Source organism: Dothidotthia symphoricarpi (genome assembly GCF_010015815.1).
Source record: "Dothidotthia symphoricarpi CBS 119687 unplaced genomic scaffold P153scaffold_9, whole genome shotgun sequence".
Classification (NCBI taxonomy): Eukaryota; Fungi; Ascomycota; class Dothideomycetes; order Pleosporales; family Dothidotthiaceae; genus Dothidotthia; species Dothidotthia symphoricarpi.
Genome location: NW_022985016.1, coordinates 395,283 through 418,823, shown reverse-complemented (window position 1 = coordinate 418,823; position 23,541 = coordinate 395,283). Strand labels below are relative to the sequence as shown.

General features: G+C 51.2%; 5 protein-coding genes across 5 annotated transcripts; 4 read left to right on the top strand and 1 right to left on the bottom strand.

The window, feature by feature from the left end:
• Positions 1 to 2,225: 2,225 nt before the first annotated feature.
• On the top strand, positions 2,226 to 3,137 carry P153DRAFT_356504 (NAD(P)-binding protein; the record flags this gene model as incomplete). Its single annotated transcript, XM_033666656.1, has 3 exons — positions 2,226 to 2,286; positions 2,342 to 2,818; positions 2,872 to 3,137. The coding sequence occupies 3 exons, from the start codon at positions 2,226 to 2,228 to the stop codon at positions 3,135 to 3,137; spliced, it is 804 nt and encodes a 267-aa protein (XP_033524207.1).
• A 1,417-nt stretch (positions 3,138 to 4,554) lies between these two features.
• P153DRAFT_375456 (uncharacterized protein) lies at positions 4,555 to 6,237 on the top strand (the record flags this gene model as incomplete). The annotated part of the gene is made up of 5 exons (XM_033669589.1): positions 4,555 to 4,662; positions 4,719 to 5,050; positions 5,101 to 5,378; positions 5,436 to 5,519; positions 5,567 to 6,237. The coding sequence occupies 5 exons, from the start codon at positions 4,555 to 4,557 to the stop codon at positions 6,235 to 6,237; spliced, it is 1,473 nt and encodes a 490-aa protein (XP_033524206.1).
• A 473-nt stretch (positions 6,238 to 6,710) lies between these two features.
• On the bottom strand, positions 6,711 to 9,606 carry P153DRAFT_366328 (kinase-like protein). The gene is made up of 2 exons (XM_033668029.1): positions 8,968 to 9,606; positions 6,711 to 8,889 (listed from the first exon to the last, which is right to left on the bottom strand). The coding sequence occupies exons 1-2, from the start codon at positions 9,503 to 9,505 to the stop codon at positions 6,920 to 6,922; spliced, it is 2,508 nt and encodes an 835-aa protein (XP_033524205.1). The 5' UTR covers positions 9,506 to 9,606; the 3' UTR covers positions 6,711 to 6,919.
• A 3,523-nt stretch (positions 9,607 to 13,129) lies between these two features.
• P153DRAFT_356501 (pyruvate decarboxylase) lies at positions 13,130 to 14,998 on the top strand (the record flags this gene model as incomplete). Its single annotated transcript, XM_033666655.1, has 3 exons — positions 13,130 to 13,183; positions 13,234 to 13,369; positions 13,461 to 14,998. 3 exons carry the CDS (start codon positions 13,130 to 13,132, stop codon positions 14,996 to 14,998), a joined length of 1,728 nt encoding a protein of 575 aa, XP_033524204.1.
• Positions 14,999 to 20,188: 5,190 nt separating this feature from the next.
• P153DRAFT_274035 (Di-copper centre-containing protein) lies at positions 20,189 to 22,331 on the top strand (the record flags this gene model as incomplete). The annotated part of the gene is made up of 2 exons (XM_033662924.1): positions 20,189 to 20,540; positions 20,593 to 22,331. Coding segments are annotated over 2 exons (2,091 nt in total), but the record flags the coding sequence as incomplete, so codon positions are not given.
• Positions 22,332 to 23,541: the final 1,210 nt, after the last annotated feature.

The following is a 23,541-nucleotide window of genomic DNA, read 5'->3' as shown; positions in this document are numbered from 1 at the left end:
TGAAGCATCTCATTTACAAATAGAGTGTAGTATTGTATACCGTCAAAGCTTAGAACCGTTAGCACCTCGCTCACAATATCTTCAAAGATAACAATACCAAAATCCGAACCGGATTGACCACTACACTGACGCGGAGGTGGATAAAGTTTGGCGCTGCATGGAATCGGTAATATCTATATCAAAACAAACCTGCTCCGGATTCCAGAGAATGCCCTACGTAAGATGCGGCACAGAGCTTGTGCGTAAAGGCTCTCTAAAGAGTCTCTGAAGCATTTGGCTAACACTGCCTACTCCGACGGAGAACGGATTGAGGGGAATAGCACTCTGGCACGTAAGGATTTCGACACAATGGCAGTCTCCGCAACCTTGTCATCATTCCAGGATGGTCGATCAGAGTAATAAGATGTGGGCTCTGCTTACTAGAGCGATGATTCGCTTGACTCTTGTCCGAAGTCACTGACCAGTTGTAGCAGGTTCGTCTCTTTCGCAACCCGACATGGCTTTCCCACAGATACCTATCCATCCAACAATTCACGGATGCTCATTTGCGGGTACACTATCTGATAACCCTTCCGGAACTGCTTCTTGCTGCATGACAAGGTGTGGAAAGCTTACCATTCAGGCCCAGATATTGACGTCCAGAACACATTATTCCGGTCTGTAAATGGCCGTGCTTACTTCTAGGGAGCGGTGGGCCGTATTTCGAAGGTTGCCATGAACTTTCTCAGCGCCACGGTAATGTATCATCGCATGATGACGACTCCAATGCAGTACCTTAAAACCAATAGAGCATCCTGGAGCCAACAACGCTGATGGCACGGGCAGGACTGACTCAGAATGAGAATATATGGAACGACTTGGCCATATCATTGACAGACATTGGCTTTCCTGGAGCATCTTGAGGTGAGTTGAACGACTTTTTAATTCATCTTGGGCAAACTCGAGGGAATTCAACCTGTTTCTAACTTGCACAGCGACGGCCCTATCCAAGTGTATACATTACACAATCCGGAGTGACACGGCACAGTTTCTCTGCCAGCCGAGTCCTTGCAGTCATATTTTGATATGAAGTGAGGTGAGGACGAAGATGTTCCTGCGCACGGGCCTCTACTTTCTCCGGCTCCCCTCTCATTGTCACACCTGTCATCGTTGACGGGGACAACTCTTCTGCCGGATCATGGAATGTACTCCTCCCGGATTCTCTTTCGGACTTTACAGTATTCAGACTGTCAACGCATCGCATACTGAAGGCCAAGAGTTGGACATGGGGAGCCATTGAGCAGATTCAACAGCCTGAAAACCCGGCCACCAGCCACCGAAGCTTGGCAATCTGGACAATCTGCGAAGGTCACCTGACTGCGGACTATGATGGCTCGCAAAGTCGTTCTTGTCGTCATAGCTCATGCATTCCATGATCATCATAGACACTACTTGCGTCTGCAAGTTTGCAGTGTTGAATCGTACTAGTTTGGTCGCATCTCGCTATTGCCCGTGTTAGGATCTACCTGGACACACACCCGGCACCACTGCACCGAGACGTCCGCTATAGTCGTGTTCTGGTTACAGCGTCAATGACTTCAAGCAGTTCTCCGGCTTTCAGCCGTTCTAACAAAAGAAATTCTGCCGCATAGTATCACCACACTTTCCAGTCGCCCGGTCTTTTCCGTATGCGGCATCCCCGCTACTTTGGCAACATCCGTCTTCCATAGCATCACGACTCATTCGCCGTCGATAAAAAAAGATGCGTCTTGGTTGAAACGAGCAGTTGCTTCGCGAGTAGATATTTTTGTTGTTCGTTTCGCGCTATGTTTACTAAGAATCAACCAATCAGATCGGCCCCTGGAACCCCGGCCCCTCTTTCCGACGTCTTCTTTCGGCAAACGTGGAACTGCGTGCGGCTCTCACTCTACGGAACAGACAGCGGCTCAGGTACATTCAGTTTCAGCCTTGAAGTTTCCATCACTCGGACGCTATGCTAGGTGCCGACTCGGGTGGTGATCAGCTAGGGGAATTGAATGGATATTCGGATCAACATCAAACTCGTTGAGCTCCAATTCCGCTGGAGTCCCGAATCATAGAAGTGGTATATATGGTGTTGTCTTCGTCGTTGGAGTGAATCATCAACAGCTTTCAACTCTCATCTTCCATCACTTCACACACAGGACCTTCGAGTTCCCTGCAATCACACTCAACTTCAACCAACAACAACCACATCACACTTCCAAATGTCTGCCGAAATTCCCAGCTGGAGCTTGGAGGGCAAGGTCGCCGTTGTTACTGGCTCAGGTAAGGCGTCGCAACTTTCACGACCTTAGGCTACAATCGACTCACTCGTTCACAGGTCGTGGTATCGGAAAGGCAATGGCCATTGAGCTTGCAAAGCGCGGAGCCAAGGTTGCCGTCAACTACGCCAACGCTGTCGAGGGTGCTGAGGCGGTTGTCAAGGAGATCAAGGCTCTAGGCAATGGTGCCGATGCCCACGCCTTCAAAGCCAACGTTGGCGATGTTGCGCAGACCATAAAGCTCATGGACGATGTTGTCGCGCATTTCGGCAAGCTCGACATCTGCTGCTCCAACTCCGGGGTTGTCTCTTTCGGCCACTTCGCGGACGTTGAGCCAGAGGAGTTCGACCGTGTTTTCAACATCAACACCCGTGGACAGTTTTTCGTCGCTAAGGAGGCCTACAAGAGGATGGGGACTGGCGGCAGGATCATCCTCATGGGCTCCATCACTGGTCAGGCTAAGGGTGTTCCCAAGCACGCCATTTACTCCGGGTCCAAGGGAGCCATCGAGACCTTCGTCAGGTGCATGGCTATCGGTAAGTCGCTGCATACTCTCTCTTTCACAGACTACATACTAACTCACAACCAGACGCTGGTGAGAAGAAGGTCACTGTCAACTGTGTCGCTCCCGGTGGCATCAAGACCGACATGTACCACGCTGTCTGCCGCGAGTACATTCCCGATGGTGATAAGCTCAGCGACGACCAGGTTGACGAGTTCGCCATGACTTGGTCACCACACATGCGTGTTGGTCAGCCAGTTGACATTGCTCGTGTTGTCTGCTTCCTTGCCTCCCAGGACGGCGAGTGGGTAAACGGAAAGGTCATTGGCATTGACGGTGCTGCTTGCATGTAAGCGTCTCAGGGCAGCTAGTGGAATAATTTTTGTTTAGCCTTCTTGGGATATCATGAGCGATGGGATGATTTGAACGGCATTCAGCGGCGTTCGTCTTAATAGAGAATGAGATCTTCAGTTTATTCAGTTTCCATGTGTTCTTTGCCCAAGTGTCGTTGTGATCACATGGCCCATGCGCGATCCGCCGATCTTCCTGTTGTGTAACGATCAACTTTGAGATTCGACTTTGCACGGTCTTGTAGATATGCATTGGATCAGATTTCAGCAGTCATAATAGAGTTGACTAGCAAAGCAGGCCCTGTTCAAGGACCACGGACGCAAAGCAAAGACCTAGAATAATCGAACGCGACCCACGGAACTATAGGAAGTTTGATATCTGCACCAGAAATAATCCATGAACGTAGATGTGGTGGCCGCGATCAGTGAACTGCTTGTACATATGCGGTTAGTCAAGGGGGCAACCGGGACGATCATGGAACGATCATCTGTGCAGGAGCCGGCACCATGAAACATCGCCCCAAACCTCACCGTCTGATCATACCAGCCGCATCCTCGGCCTGGTGACAACCTTTGAAGGAGATTGCAGACATGCAGTCAGTAGTATGCTTTCCACTAGCTACGTTTCTTGTGTCACCTCGTGGGATCTCCTGCCTTCTGGTCAAGCAGTTCTACCTCGGGAAGGAAGCTGCAGTTGGCGAAACCTTATTTATGTATCTCGGAACAGTAATTTATATTGAGTAAAGCGAAAAACCTCGAGACATGACGCTGGCATCGATGTCAAGCTTCACGACTTTTCCAAGCTCGAACTCGTTGCGGCAATCACAACTTCAATCTCAAGGCCTCAAAGCTTCGATTAGTCGTACTGATAGAACAGTTGTCATAGAAGAACCAGACTTTCCAATCGCAAATCGTCTCGTACCCAACTGAAGCTAAACTCTTCGTCGCAAAATCGTCTTCCAAACCATCGAACGGATTTCCAAAACACTACTCACACGGACAAGTTTATTCGCCACCTCCAGATTGCACTTGGCCGATACGCCAGCTGCAAGAAGGCAGGGTTCTGGCATGTTGTAATGTCGAACGAACTAGACTTTGGTTATACTCATGGTAGGTGTGAAGGGGACCAAGGCGCCCGTCTGCATACCGGTATGCTTCCAGAGCTCTACACCATCAGCTCTGCATCGTAACTCTGAAACCATATCGACGGGAACGACAAACCCGACCCGAACTTCATGCTGAGTGTGAGGGCCATGGACTTCTCATAATAAGCCTGGCTGCCACAGTAATTGGGTTGGGTACTCTTCACGCAGCAAGTCTGGCCAGTGGCTCTGTCATTCATTCATCCCTTTGATTCAGTTCTTTATTATATATAATATTTTTTCACGGCCCAGGTGGTTGTTCTTCTACATAATTCAACATGACGTCTGGTACTGTCTCCTCCCTCTTGCTCCTTCTGTTGCGCTTCACTCCAGCACTAGCCCAACAACAAGTACAATTCAACCAGGTACTCAACATAAATGGGGACGTAAGTTGATTCTTTCTATCCAGACAGCCAGTCAGTTTCGAAACTAATCCACGCAGATGGATCTGAACTCCTTTGTATTTCCCGACCGTTCCAAAATCGAAACCTTCTCCCAAAAACAGCAGCAAATAATCGTTAATCAACAAACCCCCGCAATCCCCGCGAACCAAATCACCGGCTCAACAGGCCAGCCCTTCGTAGGTCTCACAACGCAGTCTATGATCGTCAGCACAAACGGCGCAACCGACTTGGTCGGCGGGGAGATTGAAATGGCCATGACAGTGCAGAATCTGCAGGCCAACGCCGTTAACCCCGATAATACATACGTCGCTATGCTCTCACCGGACAGGCAGAGCTGGATGATTCAGGAGACGATGAGGAGCGTCAATACGTAAGCTCAACCTGCACTCTCGCACTTGTTCCAAGGCTGACGTGGGAAAGCACTGATATGACGGTTCGCATGGTCAAGCGAAACCAGCTCGATGGCGAGTATATGGTTGTTGGGCGTCAGACTGTGGAGACTAACACGTTCGTCACCCGGTTCGGCAGCGATGGGGCGACGTCGGTTGCCATCCAGGGTACGGGGCTGCAGGAGAACGAGTTCCAGGATGGGTTCAGGATGTCGACTCGAGCGACGCAGCCCATGATCATGAACGTTAATGTCAAGGACGGTGTCGACGCGAGTATGCTGGCGGCTCTCCAGGGCCAACAGGCTGTTAGTGAGTATCTCCCAGCTGCGTCGCGTCTCCCGGTATGGAACTGACTCTGCCGCGTAGACGACTACCGATACTCAGTCACCACGAATCTCGGTGCCGTCGTGCCAGATCTCAACCAACAAGTCACAGTTGTGCAGATGCCCAGTACGTCCACCATCATAATCCATCCAACCCATCTAACCGCCCCGCAGTAAACGCAATCCGCATCCAAAAACAAATGCAATCCATGAACCTCCCCCCAAACGGCCAAGTAACCCTCTCCATCGCCCAACGCAGCGTCCTCCAAAACCCCGGCGGCGCAACCGCAAACCTCGGCGGCGCCGCACTCGGCACAAAGCGCCGCGCAGACTTCAGACAAGAAATCACCGCGCGCCAAAACACACCCACAGGCACAACGACAACAAACAACAACCCCGTAGCAGCCCAGCTCCTCCTCGCCCCAACCTTCACGCCCGTGGCTGCTACCGCCGTCCTTGATGCGACGAATATGCGCATCGCTATCCCTGTGCGCCAGGTGGATGGCGAGTTCATCCTGACGATGGCGCGTATGGGGGGTGCGAATGCCGCGCAGCCGGCACCTGCCCAAGGTCAACCAGCTCCGGCGCAAGGCCAGACGCAGACGTCTAACACTACTGAGCGCCGCCAGGCCGCGCCGCTGGACCAGTACGGTGATGTAATTCCTCCGCTGGGCGCGGTCGTTATGACGATGCGGCAGATTGATAGTATGGCGCAGATGGTGATGTGGGGCGGGCAGGCGCCGATTAGTCGGATGATGAGCGAGTATGTTAAGGCGCAGGGTGGGGGGGAGGTGAATGGGACGGTGCCGGCTGCTGGGTCTTCGGGTGTGAGTATTGTTGTTTGAGGGTGGGGATGTGTATGGAGGGGTTGATTGGTGGTGGTTCAGCGTATAAGTAGACTGGAAAAGAAAGAGAGGGGGAGAGACGGGGGTAACGGTTAATGAACATGCACTTGCTACGTACCGATATGGGCTTTGTCCCCGCCCTGCGTGTGATGTCGTATCATACTCCCATATCATGTTGATATGCCATTTCCGAAGCGCAATCGCAGTCTTCATAGCACGTCAAATTCCCTCCCTGCGTTACCGAGCCTTTCCATCCCACTAAATTTGCATACTTCCACATACCCCTCGCTCGGCACATGTACGCAGCAACCACGTGTACAAGAGCTACTCACGACGGGACGTAATGTACCGTGACGGGTCTCGATGACGCGTGTGTCGTGCACGGCGAGAGCACGACGACGATCAGATCAGATCAGTGTGCAGTAAGTACACGACATAGTCCAAGAACCTTTGCACAACCATCAAGAAAGCACGCCAACACCACGGGGAGGAGACAAAAGATGCAATTCTCATAACAACAAATGACAAAATCACATACACATACTCGAGAAAACAAAATCAGGGTATATAAAAAACCGACAAACTCGCAACCACATACTAATATTCATACAAGAACCGAACTGAACCGAACCAAATCGAACTGCACCTAGCCAAACCAACACATCTCCTCCAACCCACTCACTCACTGAAACGCGCCGCGAATCTTCGCATAAAGCTCCGTATCCAAAAAATTATAATTCGGATCGCTGAAGCAGAACGGGGCTCTGAGCAGGGTCTCGGCGGTAGGGCGTTCCGTCGGATCGATAGTGAAGCAGTCATACATGAAGCTCAGGCCCTCGACGCCAATAACGCGACTAACATCCTCAGGGATAGGCGGCGCCTGATTAAGGGATCCGAGTTTATAAATCGCGCCGATAGCCTCCTCCTTACTCCATGGCCGTTTCCCAGCGAACATCTCCAGCACGACGCAGCCCAAGCTCCAGATATCGACTTTCGCGCTGTATCCCTGGCCCTGCGAGCGGATGACCTCTGGCGCCATCCAGAAGACGGAGCCTTGCATGGAGTTTGTGACGTCGTTGCCGTAGATGTTATCTGATTTCTTGGAGATGCCAAAGTCGGAGATTTTGCACGTGCCGTCGAGGTCGAGCAGGATGTTGTCTGCCTTGAGGTCGCGATGCAGGATACCCTCGCGGTGGAGGTACGAGAGGCCCATGAGGGTTTGGCGGGTCAGGGAGCTGACGACGCTTTCTTCGAATTTGCCGTGCTTGCGGATGCAGGACCCGACTGAGCCACCGCTGATGTACTCGAGGAAGATGGAGATGCTGTATTCTTTGCGCTCGCAACCTAGGTACTGCACGATGTTGGGGTGGTCGAGGTGCTGCATCGTGTCGATTTCTTGGTCCAGGCTCTTGACTAGCTCTTTTATCTTGTCTTTGTCTGAGCCGGCGGCTTTGGCATTGACTTCGACTTGCTTTACGGCGATGAGCTCACCGGTGGTGATGTTCATACCGAGGTAGACACGGCCGAAGGTGCCCTTGCCGATGAGCTGACCCTTCATCCATTTGAACGTTGGCTGGCGTTGGGGTAGGGGGATGTTGTCTTGTGGTATCGTCTCGAGCTGGATTAGCCTGGACGCTCGTGACGGCTTGACCTGCTCGATCCTGGCGTGGAACATCTTCGTCGACTTCCTCCTCACAATGTCGCCGCCATTGCGGAGTGTGGCGACTCGTGACGGCCCAGCTCCGGTCGCTTGGCCTGGGAGAGGCCTCTTTTCGAAGGGTTGGTATTGCGACTTGACCACTTCACGGATTGACTTGGTACGTCCGAGACCGACACCAGATTTCCTCAAGTTGCGCTGGGCAGTGGATTGCAAACCTCCCTTGCCGCGAGTGACAAACGAGTTGGTGTTGCTAGTATCTTCGAACGAAGACATTGATGAATTGCTTCGACCGTCCTTCGAAAAGTCGCTAGACATATCTGTAGACGAGTCTGTATCCTCTTCTTCAAGTACTGGCTGATCGAGATTGACGTTGGGGAAGAACTCGTCAAGGTGCTCCACAAGCGCCTCGGCTGGGGGACGATTCGCCCAGACATCGCTAGCAAAGGACTCGCGGCGCATAAATCTGTTCGCTTCGTCTGGAGATTCAGTCCAGGTAGCAGACGCTGCCGACTCGGGATGGAAATCGTTGGGTACCGAAGTGCGGTCATCATTCGCGCTCTGCTCTGGCTTTTCTGAAACCTTATCCAGCGAGTTCTTCGACCGAGATGTCTTGAGTCGGAGGCTCGGTCGCTGACTGCGTGTGGTGTTTCGTGTGATTGAGCCAGTTTTGACAGGGGTCGGCGGGCCAGCTCGAGCGAGCGGCGCGGCGAAGAGACCATCGTCAGAGTCGTCATCGGAATCGTCAACTGGATCGAGCATTGGCGACGACTTGGAGTGGAAGGAAACTTGGGCTTCCTCAAAGTCAAGAGTCGGGCCGTACACGGACGCTCTCGACGGCTCTCGAGACAGGGTAGATACAGGAGGTCGCTCTGCGTGAGGGCTAACATTCGGTGATCTCGGTCGGGGCTCCTGTTGTTGGGAGGCTGTTGGCGGAGAACTCGGCATCGTGAGAGTAAGGTTAGGTCTGTCGAAAGACACTTCGTCTGGTATAGCTTCCACGTAGTCAGGTATTCTGAACGGTACATTGCCCTTGCTCATTGTAAACTCGCCGGGGCTGCGAGGGGACCCACCTGGACTATTCCTACCCGAACCGGGCGCGGCTCCAAAGCCATTTTCCTGCAGAATCTTCTGAGACGGACGGACGCTCTCCGGCGACGACTCCCCCCTTGTATCGTCTTTTGGTGGAAGCGGAGGCGGAGGTTTCTTGTTTGCTGCTCCAATCGAGCCACCAACAAAACCGGCACCGATGATACCGGCCATGATACTGGACATACCACTGCTGGGGCCCTGTGGTATCGCTTTGCGTTTAGCCTGCTCTAATTCAGTCGATCGCCGCTTGGCCTGGAGTTCATCTTCGGGCAACGACGTGCGATTCTTGGCCCTTGACAATGAGTTAGCTTTGAGAAGGGTGGTGGTGTCCGCTGGCACCGGCGGCGGCTCCCGTAGAGGTACTAGCTGCTTGCTCTTAGGCTTCTCCTCAAACGGCTTCCTTATGTCTTCATACGGAGAGCTACGTGGCGCGTCAAAGTCAATGATACCTTGACTTCGGAAACCCACACCGTCGCCTGTCGCCGACATTGGATCGGGGCTGTTGCCCTTAAGTCTCATATTGCGGCTTTTGAGGTACTCGTCTTGTTTTCGTTTGTTCTCTTTTCGGTGATCTTCTGCTGCAATCTCAAGATCCCTCCGGCGTTTCTGCTCTGAAGAGTCATCGCCTGCAAGCCATGATTTCTCCATGGGTCTGCTGTTGCTACGTAGTCGCTCTGTCACAGCGTCAGGCGTCACTTCGTTCTTTTCCGCGAGATTGCGCAATGCTGCAGCCTTGTCCGGAACCAACGTAGACTCCGCTGACTTTGCGTCAGGGAACTCGGACTGAGGTTCAGCAACCAGACGAGCGTAAGTACCCTCATCAGCTGGTTTCACGGCGACTGGTGGCATGGAAACGCCAAGTCCAGCAGAGGGTGGCACCGTGCCCTCCTGTGGGACTTTGATAAACATTTTGAGCTCCCCAATCCGGTTACCTAGCTGTGATCGAGCCCGCAACAACTTGGAGTCAGAAAGAGGGTCATCGTGTTCGTATTGGCCAGGCAGCGTTAAATACAATTCGACACCAGGCACTTGGCTCAGGCCTTGGCTGAGTTCCTCGCAACACATTGTTCGCAGGGCTGCCGCAGAGTCTGCGTTGGTGATGTCGACCAGGCGGTAGTTCCAGCCGTCGGGCGTTACAAAGGCATATCTCCGTTCCTCTCGTGGCGAGACTCGCATACGACCAGCCGTTCGGTTGTCCGCCTCTGTCGGGAAAGATCGTCTTGATGGTGGGCACTCGTTGAGCGAAGTTTCGCTAGAGTTCATGCCAGCTCTACTAAACACAGACCCAGCAGTCTGTTGCCGATAACTTGCTGGACTGACGGGGGATTCAAGATTTGTATCGTCAGGAGATGGGTGGCTGTCTTGTTTCTTCCTCTCCCTCCCCATGATCTTGTTGAAGAAACCCTTGTGATGGTCTTTCGCGCTCATGGGGATATCCGCACTGTTGTATTGCGACATGCCCGTTCCAGGCCGGGGACCCTCATATCCATTTTTCCTGCTCTCGCGGGCAAGGTCGGACTGGGGGTCAAATGGTCTTGCTGAAGATGGCCCTGGTCCTGGTCCCGGCACTGGTACCGGTCCTGTAGCTGCAAATGTAGACAGGTTGGACTCGGAACTGTTGCCGCGATTGTGTTGATAGTAACGCTGAGCTGACGAGTTTATGCCTGCACTGTTTGCAAGGCGGGCCGATTGGAGGCCTGGACTTTGTTGAGGGCTGGATTGGCGATGGATCGCAGCGCCGAGTGTTGGTGGCGGGAACTCGCCAGATGTGTTTGGACTGTGGCGTTGAGATCTGGCGTCTAGATCGCGCAAGACTTCTTTGGAGAAGGCGCTGCGTCCCGAGTCGGTATACTCTGGCTGTGAACCAAGAGCAGGGACGGTAAAGTTGCGCTGTGTGGATATACGTTTTGGCGGATTCGTGGCTCCACCAGGCGAGTGCAAGAGCATCTGGCGGCCGGGACTCTCCTCGCCATTGCCAGCAGTGGTTGGAGTCGAGCCAAAATCCATTCGATTGCCCAGGTACGGTGAGTTCTCGACATTGCCCTCGGTTCCAGCGCTTGCCAGTGTGAGGTTGTTCTCGGGTCGTTGTGGTGGACGGACATTGCCTGAGCCTCCTGTCTCGACAATGGAGCGAACAAGTCTGCGCAGCTTGCGGCCCTCGTCTCTCTCCCTGTTCTGGTCCCAGCCAGTGCCGCTTGCAGTACACTGCTTGGCGAGCTGTGGGAAGATGACCTGGTGCATCATAGCCACGTTGCCCTTGCTGCCGTGGCCGCGACCAATATCGAGGAACCTCGAGCCCTCCAAGCCCAGCGTCTTGAACGTCTCTTGCCAGTCTCTGGAGAAGCCATTGCCCGCCAGCCAGTGCTGCACGCGTTCGGCGGGCCATTGGGCGAAAGCGTTGTGGGGCGACACGGGGGTCGTGCCGTTGCTCTCGGGGCGGTGGAAAACGTTGGCGGGGTTTTGCGACATGGGGTTCTGGAGCGTCGCCGTGGGCGGTCCATTCGAGTCGTAGCCCTGGGCGCGGTCGGTCGGTATGCTGAGATGGTTGCGGCTGCTGGGCGTAGGCGGCAGGTTGAAGGCGGTGCTCGAGCCATACTGGACGCTCTGGACGCTCTCGTGGAGGTTGGAGAAGCTCGCGGCGGAGCTGTCTGGGTGCGCCGAGTAGCCATCGTCGCGGTAGTATGTCTGCTCGGGGTAGTGTCGCGGGTGGTGCAGCGGCGGCACGCCTGTGCTGGACGTGTGGAGGCCGGGTATGCCCACGCCAGGGCCGAACGAATCTCCCCCCGGGATGTACGTGGCTGAAGTCAGCGGAGCGGGCTCAGGCTGCGGCTGCTGCTGAGGCGGGGGGCCGGTGGGCGGCCCGGGCAGGTTGGCGTGATAATCGCGGTACAGGCTGGGGTTGTAGCCTGCCTGCTGCTGCTGTTGCTGCTGCTGCTGCTGCTGCTGGTACTGTCTCTGCGGACCCCAGCCATAGTTCGCGTGTGGAGGGGGCCCAATGAGGCTGTTCGAGGGCGTGGGCCTCGGTGGAGGCGGGGGGAGCGCGATGCTATGCGAGGCCGCCGTCGAGGCAAGCTGAGGTGGAGGGGGGGGCAGGTACTGGTGCATAACGGTATGCGCCCTTCTGCGCGGGCTCGAGCTCAGATGGTCGTGCGGGGCGAGCGGCGGCGGCGAGGCGACGACGGGCGTCTCGGGCAGCAGAAAAGTGCTCGAGACGGCGAGGTTGGAGCGCGCGGTCGAGATGGACGGGGGCGGACCTCTGCGTGGTGGGCGATCGGGCGTGTTGGGAATCGTGGAAGCTGACCGCTGGCGCATCCCGAGATAGCGAAGTCTCGCTGCCCAGGCGAGAGGGCGCAATGGAGTGTGCCTGACGTCGCTGCGAGCAGCTACGAGGGCGACGAGGGCTACGAGGGCTGTCGTGCGGGCTGAGATGCAACGAGTGCTGTGGCTGCACCTCGATCCTCGCCCGGCGTCTGTCAGCGCGTCAAGCCGCCTCTGCAACGTCGAGGGACGGCCCAGCGCACCTCGGGGCCAGGCCAGACGCTTGCTTATGCCACCCTCGTAGACGCGCCAACAGCCACATCCGCCGCGACCGCGCCAAAGCCTCTCCCGAGCCCATTTCTGTTCTTTTGGCTCATGTCTGTTCTTTTGGCTCTGCAACGGCCCTGGAAAGAATACGAGGCCGCAACGTCCCTGATGGGCACTGACCCGTCAACCACACCTAGATGAAAATGCAACACGCTGCGCACACCAAGACGTGACTGCTGCCACACTCTCTCCTGATAATAGGCCCTATCTATCTGCCCGTCCCACTTCACCGTCGAGAATTGCACCACTATTTCGAGCTATCAAAACTTTCCTCTCCACCCCATGCGGCTCTGCAGCAGAATCACTCGCTGCAGCATTTGCTGCTCACGCCATCATGTGGGCTGACCCATCGTCCTACAGGACATATTCCCAACAACGGCCTCCATAGGCTCGGCGGAGCCCGGCCATTGCATCGTCATAGTTGCCTGCTGGCAGAGCTGGACCCTAGATAAATAAACGCAGCTGCTCTATTACTTGCCCTCACAAGCCAAGCACCAACAACCACCAACAACATCAAGACAGTCGCCTCTCCAGCTTTCTGTCCTCCCCAATCCAATCATGGCACAAGATCTACGCTCCCAAGATATCGAGAACCCAATGGATATTGCAGAGGTGAGTTTGATTCATGCTCTCCAACCAAACACCAGCTCACTCGCTCATAGTATCTCTTCCGTCGTCTCCAAGAAGTCGGCGTCGAGTCGATACACGGCCTCCCTGGTGACTACAACCTCGTGGCTCTCGACTACATCCCAAAGGTCGGCCTCAAGTGGGTTGGCAACTGCAACGAGCTGAATGCTGGTAAGTCAACTTTGAGCTACCCCACCAGTACTTGAGCTTGAACATGAACTTGCACAACATATTCAAACAACTCGTCACTAACTCTCTCCAGGCTACGCAGCAGACGGCTATGCACGCGTAAAGGGCATCTCTGCACTCGTCACCACATTCGGTGTCGGCGAGCTCTCAGCTGTCAACGCAATTGCAGGCGCCTACTCGGAATACGTGCCAATTGTCCACATCGTCGGCTACCCATCAACCATCTCGCAGCGCAATGGAGCCCTTCTACACCACACGCTCGGTAACGGCGACTTCACCGTCTTCTCGAGAATGTCACAGGAGATCTCCTGCGCCGTGTCCATGCTCAACAACCAGCACGAGGCGGCAGTCCTGATCGACAACGCCATTCGCGAGTGCTACCAGCAGTCGAGGCCCGTGTACATCTCGCTCCCCTCTGATATGGTGCAAAAGAAGGTTGATGGAAATCGCCTCAAGACCAAGTTGGATCTGGAGTACGCCCCCAACGACCCCGAGAAGGAAGACTACGTCGTGGATGTGGTCCTCAGGAGTCTCCAGGCGGCCAAGAACCCCGTCATCCTGGTCGATGCTTGTGCTATCCGCCACCGCGCCCTGAAGGAGACGAACGATTTGATTGTCAAGTCCGGTATCCCGGCATTCGTCGCACCCATGGGCAAAGGTGCCGTCGATGAGACTCTCCCCAACTACGGAGGTGTGTACGCCGGCAACGGCAGCAACGCCGGTGTCAAGGAGCGCGTCGAGTCGTCCGATCTTGTCCTCAGCATTGGAGCCATCCAGTCCGACTTCAACACTGCAGGCTTCACCATCCGCATGTCGCAGCTCAACACAATCGACTTCCACAGCTACTCCGTCAAGGTCAGGTACTCCGAGTACCCTGGCGTGCGCATGAACGGCGTTCTCAGGAAGGTCACCGAAAAGCTCGGTAACCTCAGCATCAAGCAAGGCCCCACGCCAAACAACAAGATCCCCGAGCAAGAGGTCAAGTCATCAGACCCCGTCATCACACACGCCTGGCTCTGGCCCCGCCTCGGCCAATGGCTCCAGAACGACGACATCGTCATCACCGAGACCGGCACATCCAACTTCGGCATCTGGGAGACACGCTTCCCCAAGGGCGTCAACGCCATCTCGCAAGTCCTCTGGGGCAGCATCGGCTACGCCACGGGCTCCACCCAAGGCGCCGCCCTCGCCGCCCAGGAAATGGGCATCAAGCGCACCATCCTCTTCACGGGCGACGGCTCCTTCCAGCTCACCGCCCAGGAAGTAAGCACCATGATCCGCAACAAACTCAACCCCATCCTCTTCGTCATCTGCAACAACGGATACACCATCGAGCGCCTCATCCACGGCATGGAGGACCCCTACAACGACGTCCAGGAGTGGAAGTACAAGGACCTGCCCGCCACTTTTGGCGCAAAGGAAGGCTCCGTCCTGACGTACCGCGTCGAGACTAAGGAGCAGCTTGAGGATCTGTTCAGGGATGAGGAGTTCTCCAGCGGTGATACCCAGAAGATGAGGTTCGTCGAGCTGGTTATGCCCTGGGATGATGCGCCTGCTGCGCTGAAGGATGTTGCGGCCAGTGCGGCGAGGACGAACTCGAAGCTCGAGTAAGTGGTTGGTTTGGGGGTGATGATATGATATGCATGGCATGGTATGGTATGGGTATATATAGATGGATGGGTATGGGATGTGGAGATGAACTCTCCCCTTTTCTGTTTTTTGCTTTCCCCCGTTTTACTCTTCGTTAGATTTTAGAATAGGCTGGAATTCTCATCTCTGATTTTGAGTTATGTTGCGCTTGATGTTGTGCTGTGCCTTCTCTGAGTATTTTTCCATCAATCCATGTATCTACATATCTATATATACCGCCTCGATCATATCAGTCCAGAGTAGGGAGATCACACACCAGGCTTCGAAATAGTATTCTCTCCACACTGGTGGGGAGGATGGCGTTTGAGAACTAATCAACTATGGACTCTGGATTTAAACAAGAGGGCTATGAGGAGGTGAGGCTGGGGTAGGTTGGTACATGAGGTGAATGGAATGTTTGGGTTTGGGTTTGGTTTGGTTTTGGGCAGTAGTGTTGCTATGGATTCAAGGAAGGATGGGTTGAGTTTATTAGGTATACTTAATATGCATGTGCTTTGTTTGAAAGCTGTTGTTGTGCAGTGGTGAGATACATGGCACTGAGGCACGGAGACCCTGGGTTTGTGGGAGGGATGTATATCACAATCGCTTGGAAAGCTCACCCATTGTTGATGTTTAAACGCGAAATCTTCATGGTCTGCGAGGCAGCATAGTACATTCGGATTAACCTACGGTAGGCTTGTAGTAAGTCTTTAGGTTTCTGTATCAGACGTCGCTTTACTGGATGGAGAACGGGTGTACTGGATAGTGCCTGCTAATTATAATGGGAATGTGAAGGGGGGTGAATTCGCCGTGTACTGGGTAATGAGTACTAGGGAGTAGTAGGATGTGTGCGTTATTGTAAGGGCTTGGAAGTGGGGGTACGAGGACTGGGGAGTAGAATGACAACAGGAACAGGAACGGGGACGGGAATGGGACTTGAATTAGAATGAGGATTATACCGGTGAGGTCTGGCTGGACTGGGTACTGTACTTGCAATCGGTCGAAATACCGGGAGATGAACCTGTTTTAAGGATCTTCAATACCTTTCGGCATTGGGGATAGAAGCTGGGAATCTTTCGTTGAGTAGACTTCACTAGCGTTTGGGCATATGTGTATGAATTTTCGCTTTATGGTGTTTGTTGTATCGTTTGGCTGGATTGACGTTTGGAGTTCTTGTTTCCTGGTATGTCGACCGATCGAGAGGCTGTTTACCGGGTACTGGGGAGTAGTGGAGTGGGTGTACGGGCTTTTTCATGATTGTAGCTAGCTTTCTCGCTTGATGTCGGAGCAGATGGAAGCAACACATTGTGAGGGTTTCATGCCAAATCGGATAAATTGGATTGAGAGAACAATCCTGCTCGGATGTTCTGTTTCTAGATCGCGTTTCAGATTCTGCCGCTGCTGTCGGGTCTCGGATCTCAGAATCACGTAACTTCTGCGAACGGCCCATCTGCATGTTGTTGAGAATACGACCATCTCCATATTTCCAAGACGGGCGCAAAATCAAGCATTACAGGATTATGTCGATCAGGAGAGTGAAACAGCGATACCAACGTCGCAATAGACACAAATAGTGGAGAAGCGCGTGCCGAGCAGGCAGGAACCCTGCCAGTGCTATCCCATGGTCCGGTGAGTTCTGCCCTGCTGGACGGCCCGAGATTGGGCTAATGAGAGCATGTCATAGCGCGGCATCTAGAGAACACCAAAATTGAAGCCCTATACTAAAATTTGCGTGTATAGGTTTAGGAATTAATATTATTTAATATAAGTTAATAGAATTAATTAAAGTTAAGATAGTTATATTTTTAAAGTATTTACTACTAAAATCTAGGCTTATTATAAGCGTTGCTACCTAATTAGTACGTTTAAAACTCCTTTAAATTATAGTAGAGAGGCTAGTAGTAATAGTAAATTATTTTTTAGTAGCTAAAATACCTATAAACTATTCTTAGAGACCTTATAATTTAAATTAAATTAAGCTGTAAGGTAGTAATAACGCTAAAAGAGGTTTTTTAAGCTACGTATTAGCTAGTTTAGGTATAAATCTTATATAATTAATAATAATTAGTAGTATAGATCTTAACGCGCTTATAAATTATACTAGGTGTAGTAATAGGTTAGATTAGTAATTTATTTCTAAGAAATACTTACTACTTTAATAAGCCTTTAAGAGTAACTATAAGCTTAAGTAAAAATTACTAGTAGATATTAAAGCTTAGAAGAGAACTACTAGAAGTAGCTCTAAATAGCTTATATAAGTTTATAAGTATAATATTAAGTAAAAGACTTATTAATAGTCTCTAGGTTTTATAGTAGATCTGTTAGAGTAGATAGTAACTTTAGAGTTAATTAAATTAATCTATTACATTTATATACTTATTATAGAAATTAATTAGTACTAAGATTAGTAGTAATTTATAAATTATATCTTTAAACTTAATACGCGTTTAGACTATACTAGTACGTAATTTACTTAGTCTCTTTCTTAATTATACTATAGTTTTATAGAGGGCTCTAAACGTTATAGTAAACAGTATAATATTATTATTATACTAAGCTATTATCTTAACTTTTTTACTTCCTAAGGTATTAAAGTAGATAGTACTTTATTTAAGTTTATTATACTAAGCTCTAATAATAATAAGCTTAGCTAAAAAGCCTTTAGCTAGGTTATTAATAATAATAGGCTTAAGCCTCTAAGTATAATTAATTAATAGTTAGGTATTCTCCTAACTGCTTTAAGTCTCTTATATAGGTAGAGGTAATAGTAATATTATAGGCGTTAGTAACGTGTTTTTTCTAGGCTAACTATATTTTTTTAGTACTAGTAATAATATTAATAGTTAAGCTATTGCTTTATATTTTATTAAGAGCTTTAAGAGCTACTGTAATACCTAAGATACTTATAAAAGAAGGTCTCCTATACTAATTTTATATAAAGTCTTCTCTATTTATATAGTACCTACTACTGTAATTCTAGCGTATTATAACTCCTTAAATAATAGTACTAATAAGAATAAGTTATCTATAAAAATTATATACTTATTAGGCTTAAGTAGCTGTTTATTAACGTTACTAGTAAGGTAGTTAAGTATAAAGTAAAGTATAAGAGCTTTTATTAGGTAGAAGCTAAAGGCTGTATAAGCTAGGTTAATTTTATAAGGCCTATTCTTATTATTTAAACTATAACTGTAAAAGAGCTAGTTTAATTAATATATAGAATCTCTAAGGTACTAAGTTTTATACCCTATAAAGTTAGACTTATAATTAATTATAGTCTTCTTCTTAGCGTACCTATAAAAGTATATTATACTTTTATTTACAGCTAAATATTACCTTAGGTACTAGTAGTATTAGCTAACGTAATAGACGTACTTAGAGAACTCTTATACTTATTTAAATAAATACTTAAATAGGTTATTAATATTATATAAAGGTATAATATAAAAGTAATAATTAATTTACTTAAATTAGATAAGGCTTATAATCTTATATAGATAGACGTAGACTACTTTAAATTATATATTAGTATACTAATAGTCTATAACCTATACTTTAAGGTATATACCTATATAGATTTATATAGCTAGGTAACTAAAGATCTTATAAGGTATTACCTTATACTATAGGCAGATATATTATTAAGTAAGGCTAAGTAGGTATTAGAGATAAGTATTTTTATTAGTATAGTAATATATTTTTAAGATTTCTAAGTTAGTAAAGAACAGCTTAAAGAGCTTAATAGGGGCCTAATTATAAAGCTTACTATTATAGTAAGGTAGTTATAAGCTACCTCTATTATTAAGGTTATTAAGTATAAGTAGTTTCTATTTTAGTAAAGTATTCTTGCTACAGCCTTTAAGGTGTATAGGTAAAGGCTTTTACTGCGTTTTTTATATAAGGAAGCCTTCTTTAGGTATAAGATTATTATTAGCGCGTCTGTAAGGAGCTATTGTATAAAGAAGTAGTATTATTAATTAAGTTATAAGTAAGTAGTTAGTGTTGTAAATAGAAAGTAGATTTAATAGTTTCTAGTTTGAAGTTTGTGTAGTGGGGTAAAACGCTGACTTACTGATGCTAAGCCTTGCTCTCATTGGCCTAATCTCGGGCCGTCCAGCAGGGCAGAACTCACCGGACCATGGGATACATAGGCGAACCGGAGCCGGGAATTTGCCATTGTGGATCGAATACATTGCGGTTTTATGTTGTCTCGCACAAACGAGCGACGACTACAGGAAATATCGTCGCTATGAGGTGCACATCGCGGATTGTTCGCAGTCTTCGTACGCAGACGCGCGTTCGGCATCATCATAGTGTGCACCTAGAGTGAAGGCGGGCTGAACAGACGAACCCCCTTTACCACCGACATGTCAGCGCGTCGAGCTTTGCGGCGCATAGTACCGGTAGGCGGACTGCTAGCGCCAAGTCCGAGGCTGTGTTTACGGTTCTGTCCATCATCTGTACCAAGAAGCTGTGAGCGACGGAGAGTTTCCACACTCAAAACCATCGACTTCGATTCGACACCACGCAGAACGTTGGGAGCCCCAAAAACAAACACCATAATCAAGCTTCAACGTCCGGCACCAGCACAGCATGTCGTGAGACCGGCGTGAGCTAGCCGGAGCGTCGCTGTCGGCGCCTGTGGCAATCGAATCAGCAGCTCGTCCAGACGTGTGTGCGAACCTCCATTGGGCCAAGTCAGGGGAATATGTCTTGTGGATCAAAGAGATCGTTCGTTTCGGAGCGACAAGGGGCTTGACCACACCCCACTGCTGGCAGGGACCGTCCAATCACTATTTCCACGTTTCCGTAAATACGAGCGCCGTGCAGACCGGCGGACCCGCTTGATGACCGAAAAGAGAAGAACGAGATCAACCCAGTCCGAGTCTAGCATGGCCGCAAATAGTACGTTTCGTTATATGACCCTGCGTACCCGCTCTCCTGGACGCCAACATTTCGATTCCTCGCTACTTTTGACGTCGAGGTTTCTTCAAAGGAACTCTATTCCCTCTTCACAGACCAAGGACTTTGCGCCACGGTCGTTCCGCTCATTTGCACGCATCGCTTTTTACATTCTAGCTCGCCTACTTGCATTTTCAGGTTGCCTTTGCTCCGGCTTCTGGCCGTTATTTGTATCGTCTTTGACTTGACCGCACATTAATCTCCAACACCATGGCGAACTTCAGCAAGCCCCAGAACATGATGACCGCGGTCTTCGCGTTCTTGGCTCTCCTCCAGTTCACCACTGCTTTCCAGCATGGCGCCGCACACCACAGCCACCCCAGGAGCGCATCAGTCGACGATGTGATCAAGGCCCAGATGGATGTGGTCTCTGAAGCGCTTGACAAGCGTCAGACCTCGGGATACACCGCCATCACTGGTGTCAAGACAGGAGCAACGGCGCCGCGTCTCGAGATCCGCAAGCTGATGCAGAATGCTGACCAGTGGAACTTGTACCTTTTGGGTATGGAGAGGTTCATGGCCAAGGACAAGTCCGAAAGGCTGTCTTACTACCAGGTTGTCGGTATGTTACGTTGGACATAAGCTCAGGTGGTACAGACCTAATCAATTCATAGGCATTCACGGTCGCCCCTACGTAACGTGGGGTAACTTCCCAACCCCTCTGCTCAACCAGGCTGGTTTCTGCCCTCACGCTCAGAGCTTGTTCGGTTCATGGCACAGGCCCTACCTTGCTCTTTTCGAGCAAGCGTGGTACGCGTCCGTCCTGGAAGTCGTTGCTACTTTCCCTTCATCAACGCGATCGCGTTGGTCAACTGCTGCGGCGACTCTCCGCATGCCATACTGGGATTGGGCCCAAGAGCCAGCCTCTGGCCAGCCTGTCGTTCCTACGTCGATCCGCGACGCGACAGTATCTGTCACGAAGCCATCTGGCAAGGTCACCATCAACAACCCGCTGTACTCATACAGCTGGGGCAGCTCGCTCCCCACCGAGATGGGCGGAGGCCCATGGGACAGCTGGCCTGCGACTCTTCGTCGCCCCGTTGCTAACCCCACCCGTAACAACAACAACGAGATGAACGCTCGCTTCACAAGCATCCGCGTGTCTCTTCGTGATCGTGTCTTCGCTCTGTTCTCCAGCAAGGCGTCTTGGGGTACTGTGAGCACTTCGCAGATTGGTGCCCGTACCGATCTGAGCGGCAACGGTGTTGATAGCTACGAGTCTGTTCACGATGCTGTTCACACCACTGCTGGAGGTGAGTCGGGTGGACACATGTACTACCTTGATCTTTCTTCCTTCGACCCCATCTTCTGGCTTCACCACACCAACATCGATCGTCTGTTGGCCATGCACCAGATCGTTGTTCCCAACACGTGGGTCGCCAATGGCAACATCAACCGCGGCATGGCACAATGGAACCAGGGTGAAGCTAAGAACGCCTACACCCCCTTGAAGCCCTTCACCAAGGACACTGCTGGCAACTACTTCACTAGCAACGACATCAAGGATACTCGCGTCCTCGGTTACTACTACCCCGAGACCAGCGGAAACTCGTACTCTCAGGTCGCCTCAGCGGTCACCAGCCTGTACGGTGCCGGTTCCAGGACACTGAGCAAGCGTGACGAGTCGGACACCGACCCGGCCACCGGCCAGTACCTTGGTCGTCCATTCGAGGAGGGTGACTACCACACCGTCCTTTCCGTTACCGCAGACAAGTTCGCCATGGATGGCTCGTACACCGTCCACTGCTTCATCCGCGATGACGCCACCAACTCGACTTCCACCAACTCGACCGGCTCCAGCAACTCAACTGGTCTTTACCCCTTGACGAACACCACTCTGTCTGTCCCATCGGTCAACTACAACACCACCCTTCAATACGAGGCTGCGAGCGGCGATTCCGAGGCCGATTACAACCCATCCACAGACATGACCCAGGATGCCAACTACGTCGGTGCCTACTCCGTTCTTGGTGGAAGCATGGCTGGCAAGGGCGAACCCGTTATGACCGAGGGTAACCTTCCTCTGACCTCCTGCCTCCAGGGTAAGCAAAAGGACGGCAAGCTTGCCTCGCTCAAGCCCGAGCACGTCGAGCCCTACCTTGCGAAGAACCTGTACTACGTCGTCATTGGCCCCAACGGCGAAATCGATGCTGCCTCCGTCCCCAACCTCCATCTTGCGGTCAAGTGCAACAAGGTTGTTCCCGCATCCAGCAGCGGCGAGCTCCCCGATCTCAGCGCTCCCTTCGTCAAGCTCCCCAACGCCACCAAGAACCTTCCCGCCGGTGAGCCCTTCACGTACACTCCCCAGGCCAACGACATCGCTCCCCCTGCTGGCGACTCTTCCTACGAGGAGCCCGCCCACGACGGCACCAGCACCCCCGTCCAGTCTGGCTCAAGCAGCAAGCCCACCGCCAGCAGCACGCCCAGCAGCGGTTACAACTCTGAGCCCGAGTCCGACGGTGAGGATGAGTCCTACGGTGACGAGTCGCCTTCTTACAGTAGCGACTCGCCTTCTTCCGGCACCACCAAGCCCTCCCACACTGCTGGAAGTGGAAGCGGTTACGGCACGCCCTCCGGTGCCACACCTTCCAGCGGCGCTTCAACCTACTTCGACGAGGAGACACAGTGCACCATCAAGCAGGTCGTGCACTACGTCGACCCGTCCGGCAACTTCCTGTACGCTGAGGCGTAAGTTACTGTATGGTAAACGACGAGCTGTGAAGCGAATGGAGTGGAGAGGGAGGTGGAGTTTTCATATGTCCAATCAATTTCGTTAGATGAGTTAATTACCTTTGTTGGATTGTATATTGAGATGTTGTTGATATGTATGTATCCCGTCGCATTGTCGTCTGGAGGTATGTGTATGTGTGTTTGTGGGGAGAGAGATGTTCCTTTGTATGTACGCCTATTTATACCAATCGATTCGTTTGTTTTTCTGTATAGTTTTTCATACTATGCTTGTGCTACTTTGACTTGTTCATTGGTGTATTGATATGTAATGCCGTGCAGTGGAGTTCATGTACGCGCAGAATTCTTTGAATAGAATTGTACATATCTCATTACTCTAGCATTCATCATCTCCTCACCATCTCCCTCCCAAACATCCCACACACCTGCCCTTCGACATCCAATGCGCATTTCCTCCCCATCCCAAATACCATCAAACGGGCATATATCTCCCACATCACGTGTTCTATCACACATGGCCCGTGCGTAAATCCGCAGATCATCAATATCCATCTTATATTCCCATCCCATCCCATCTCACCACATCCCATTCCGCATTATTCAACACCGACGACAAGACCACGCTGCTAGATAGGCAGGGTAAGCATACCATCTCCCTAGCTACGAAGGTATCCGTGCTTGCTCGCTCACTGTCTGTTGTCGTTTGTGGTGCTCGTCGCAGCAGCGGTGGTTTGTATCGCGGAGTATTTGAGGTTTGGTGGGTGACGTTCGACGGCGAGTTAGAATTCGAACTTGTGGGTTTGGTACTCTTCTTCTTCTTCTCTTTTTGTCTCTTTGCTTCGCTTTCTTTTGCTTTGCTCTACGCGCTTTCCTAC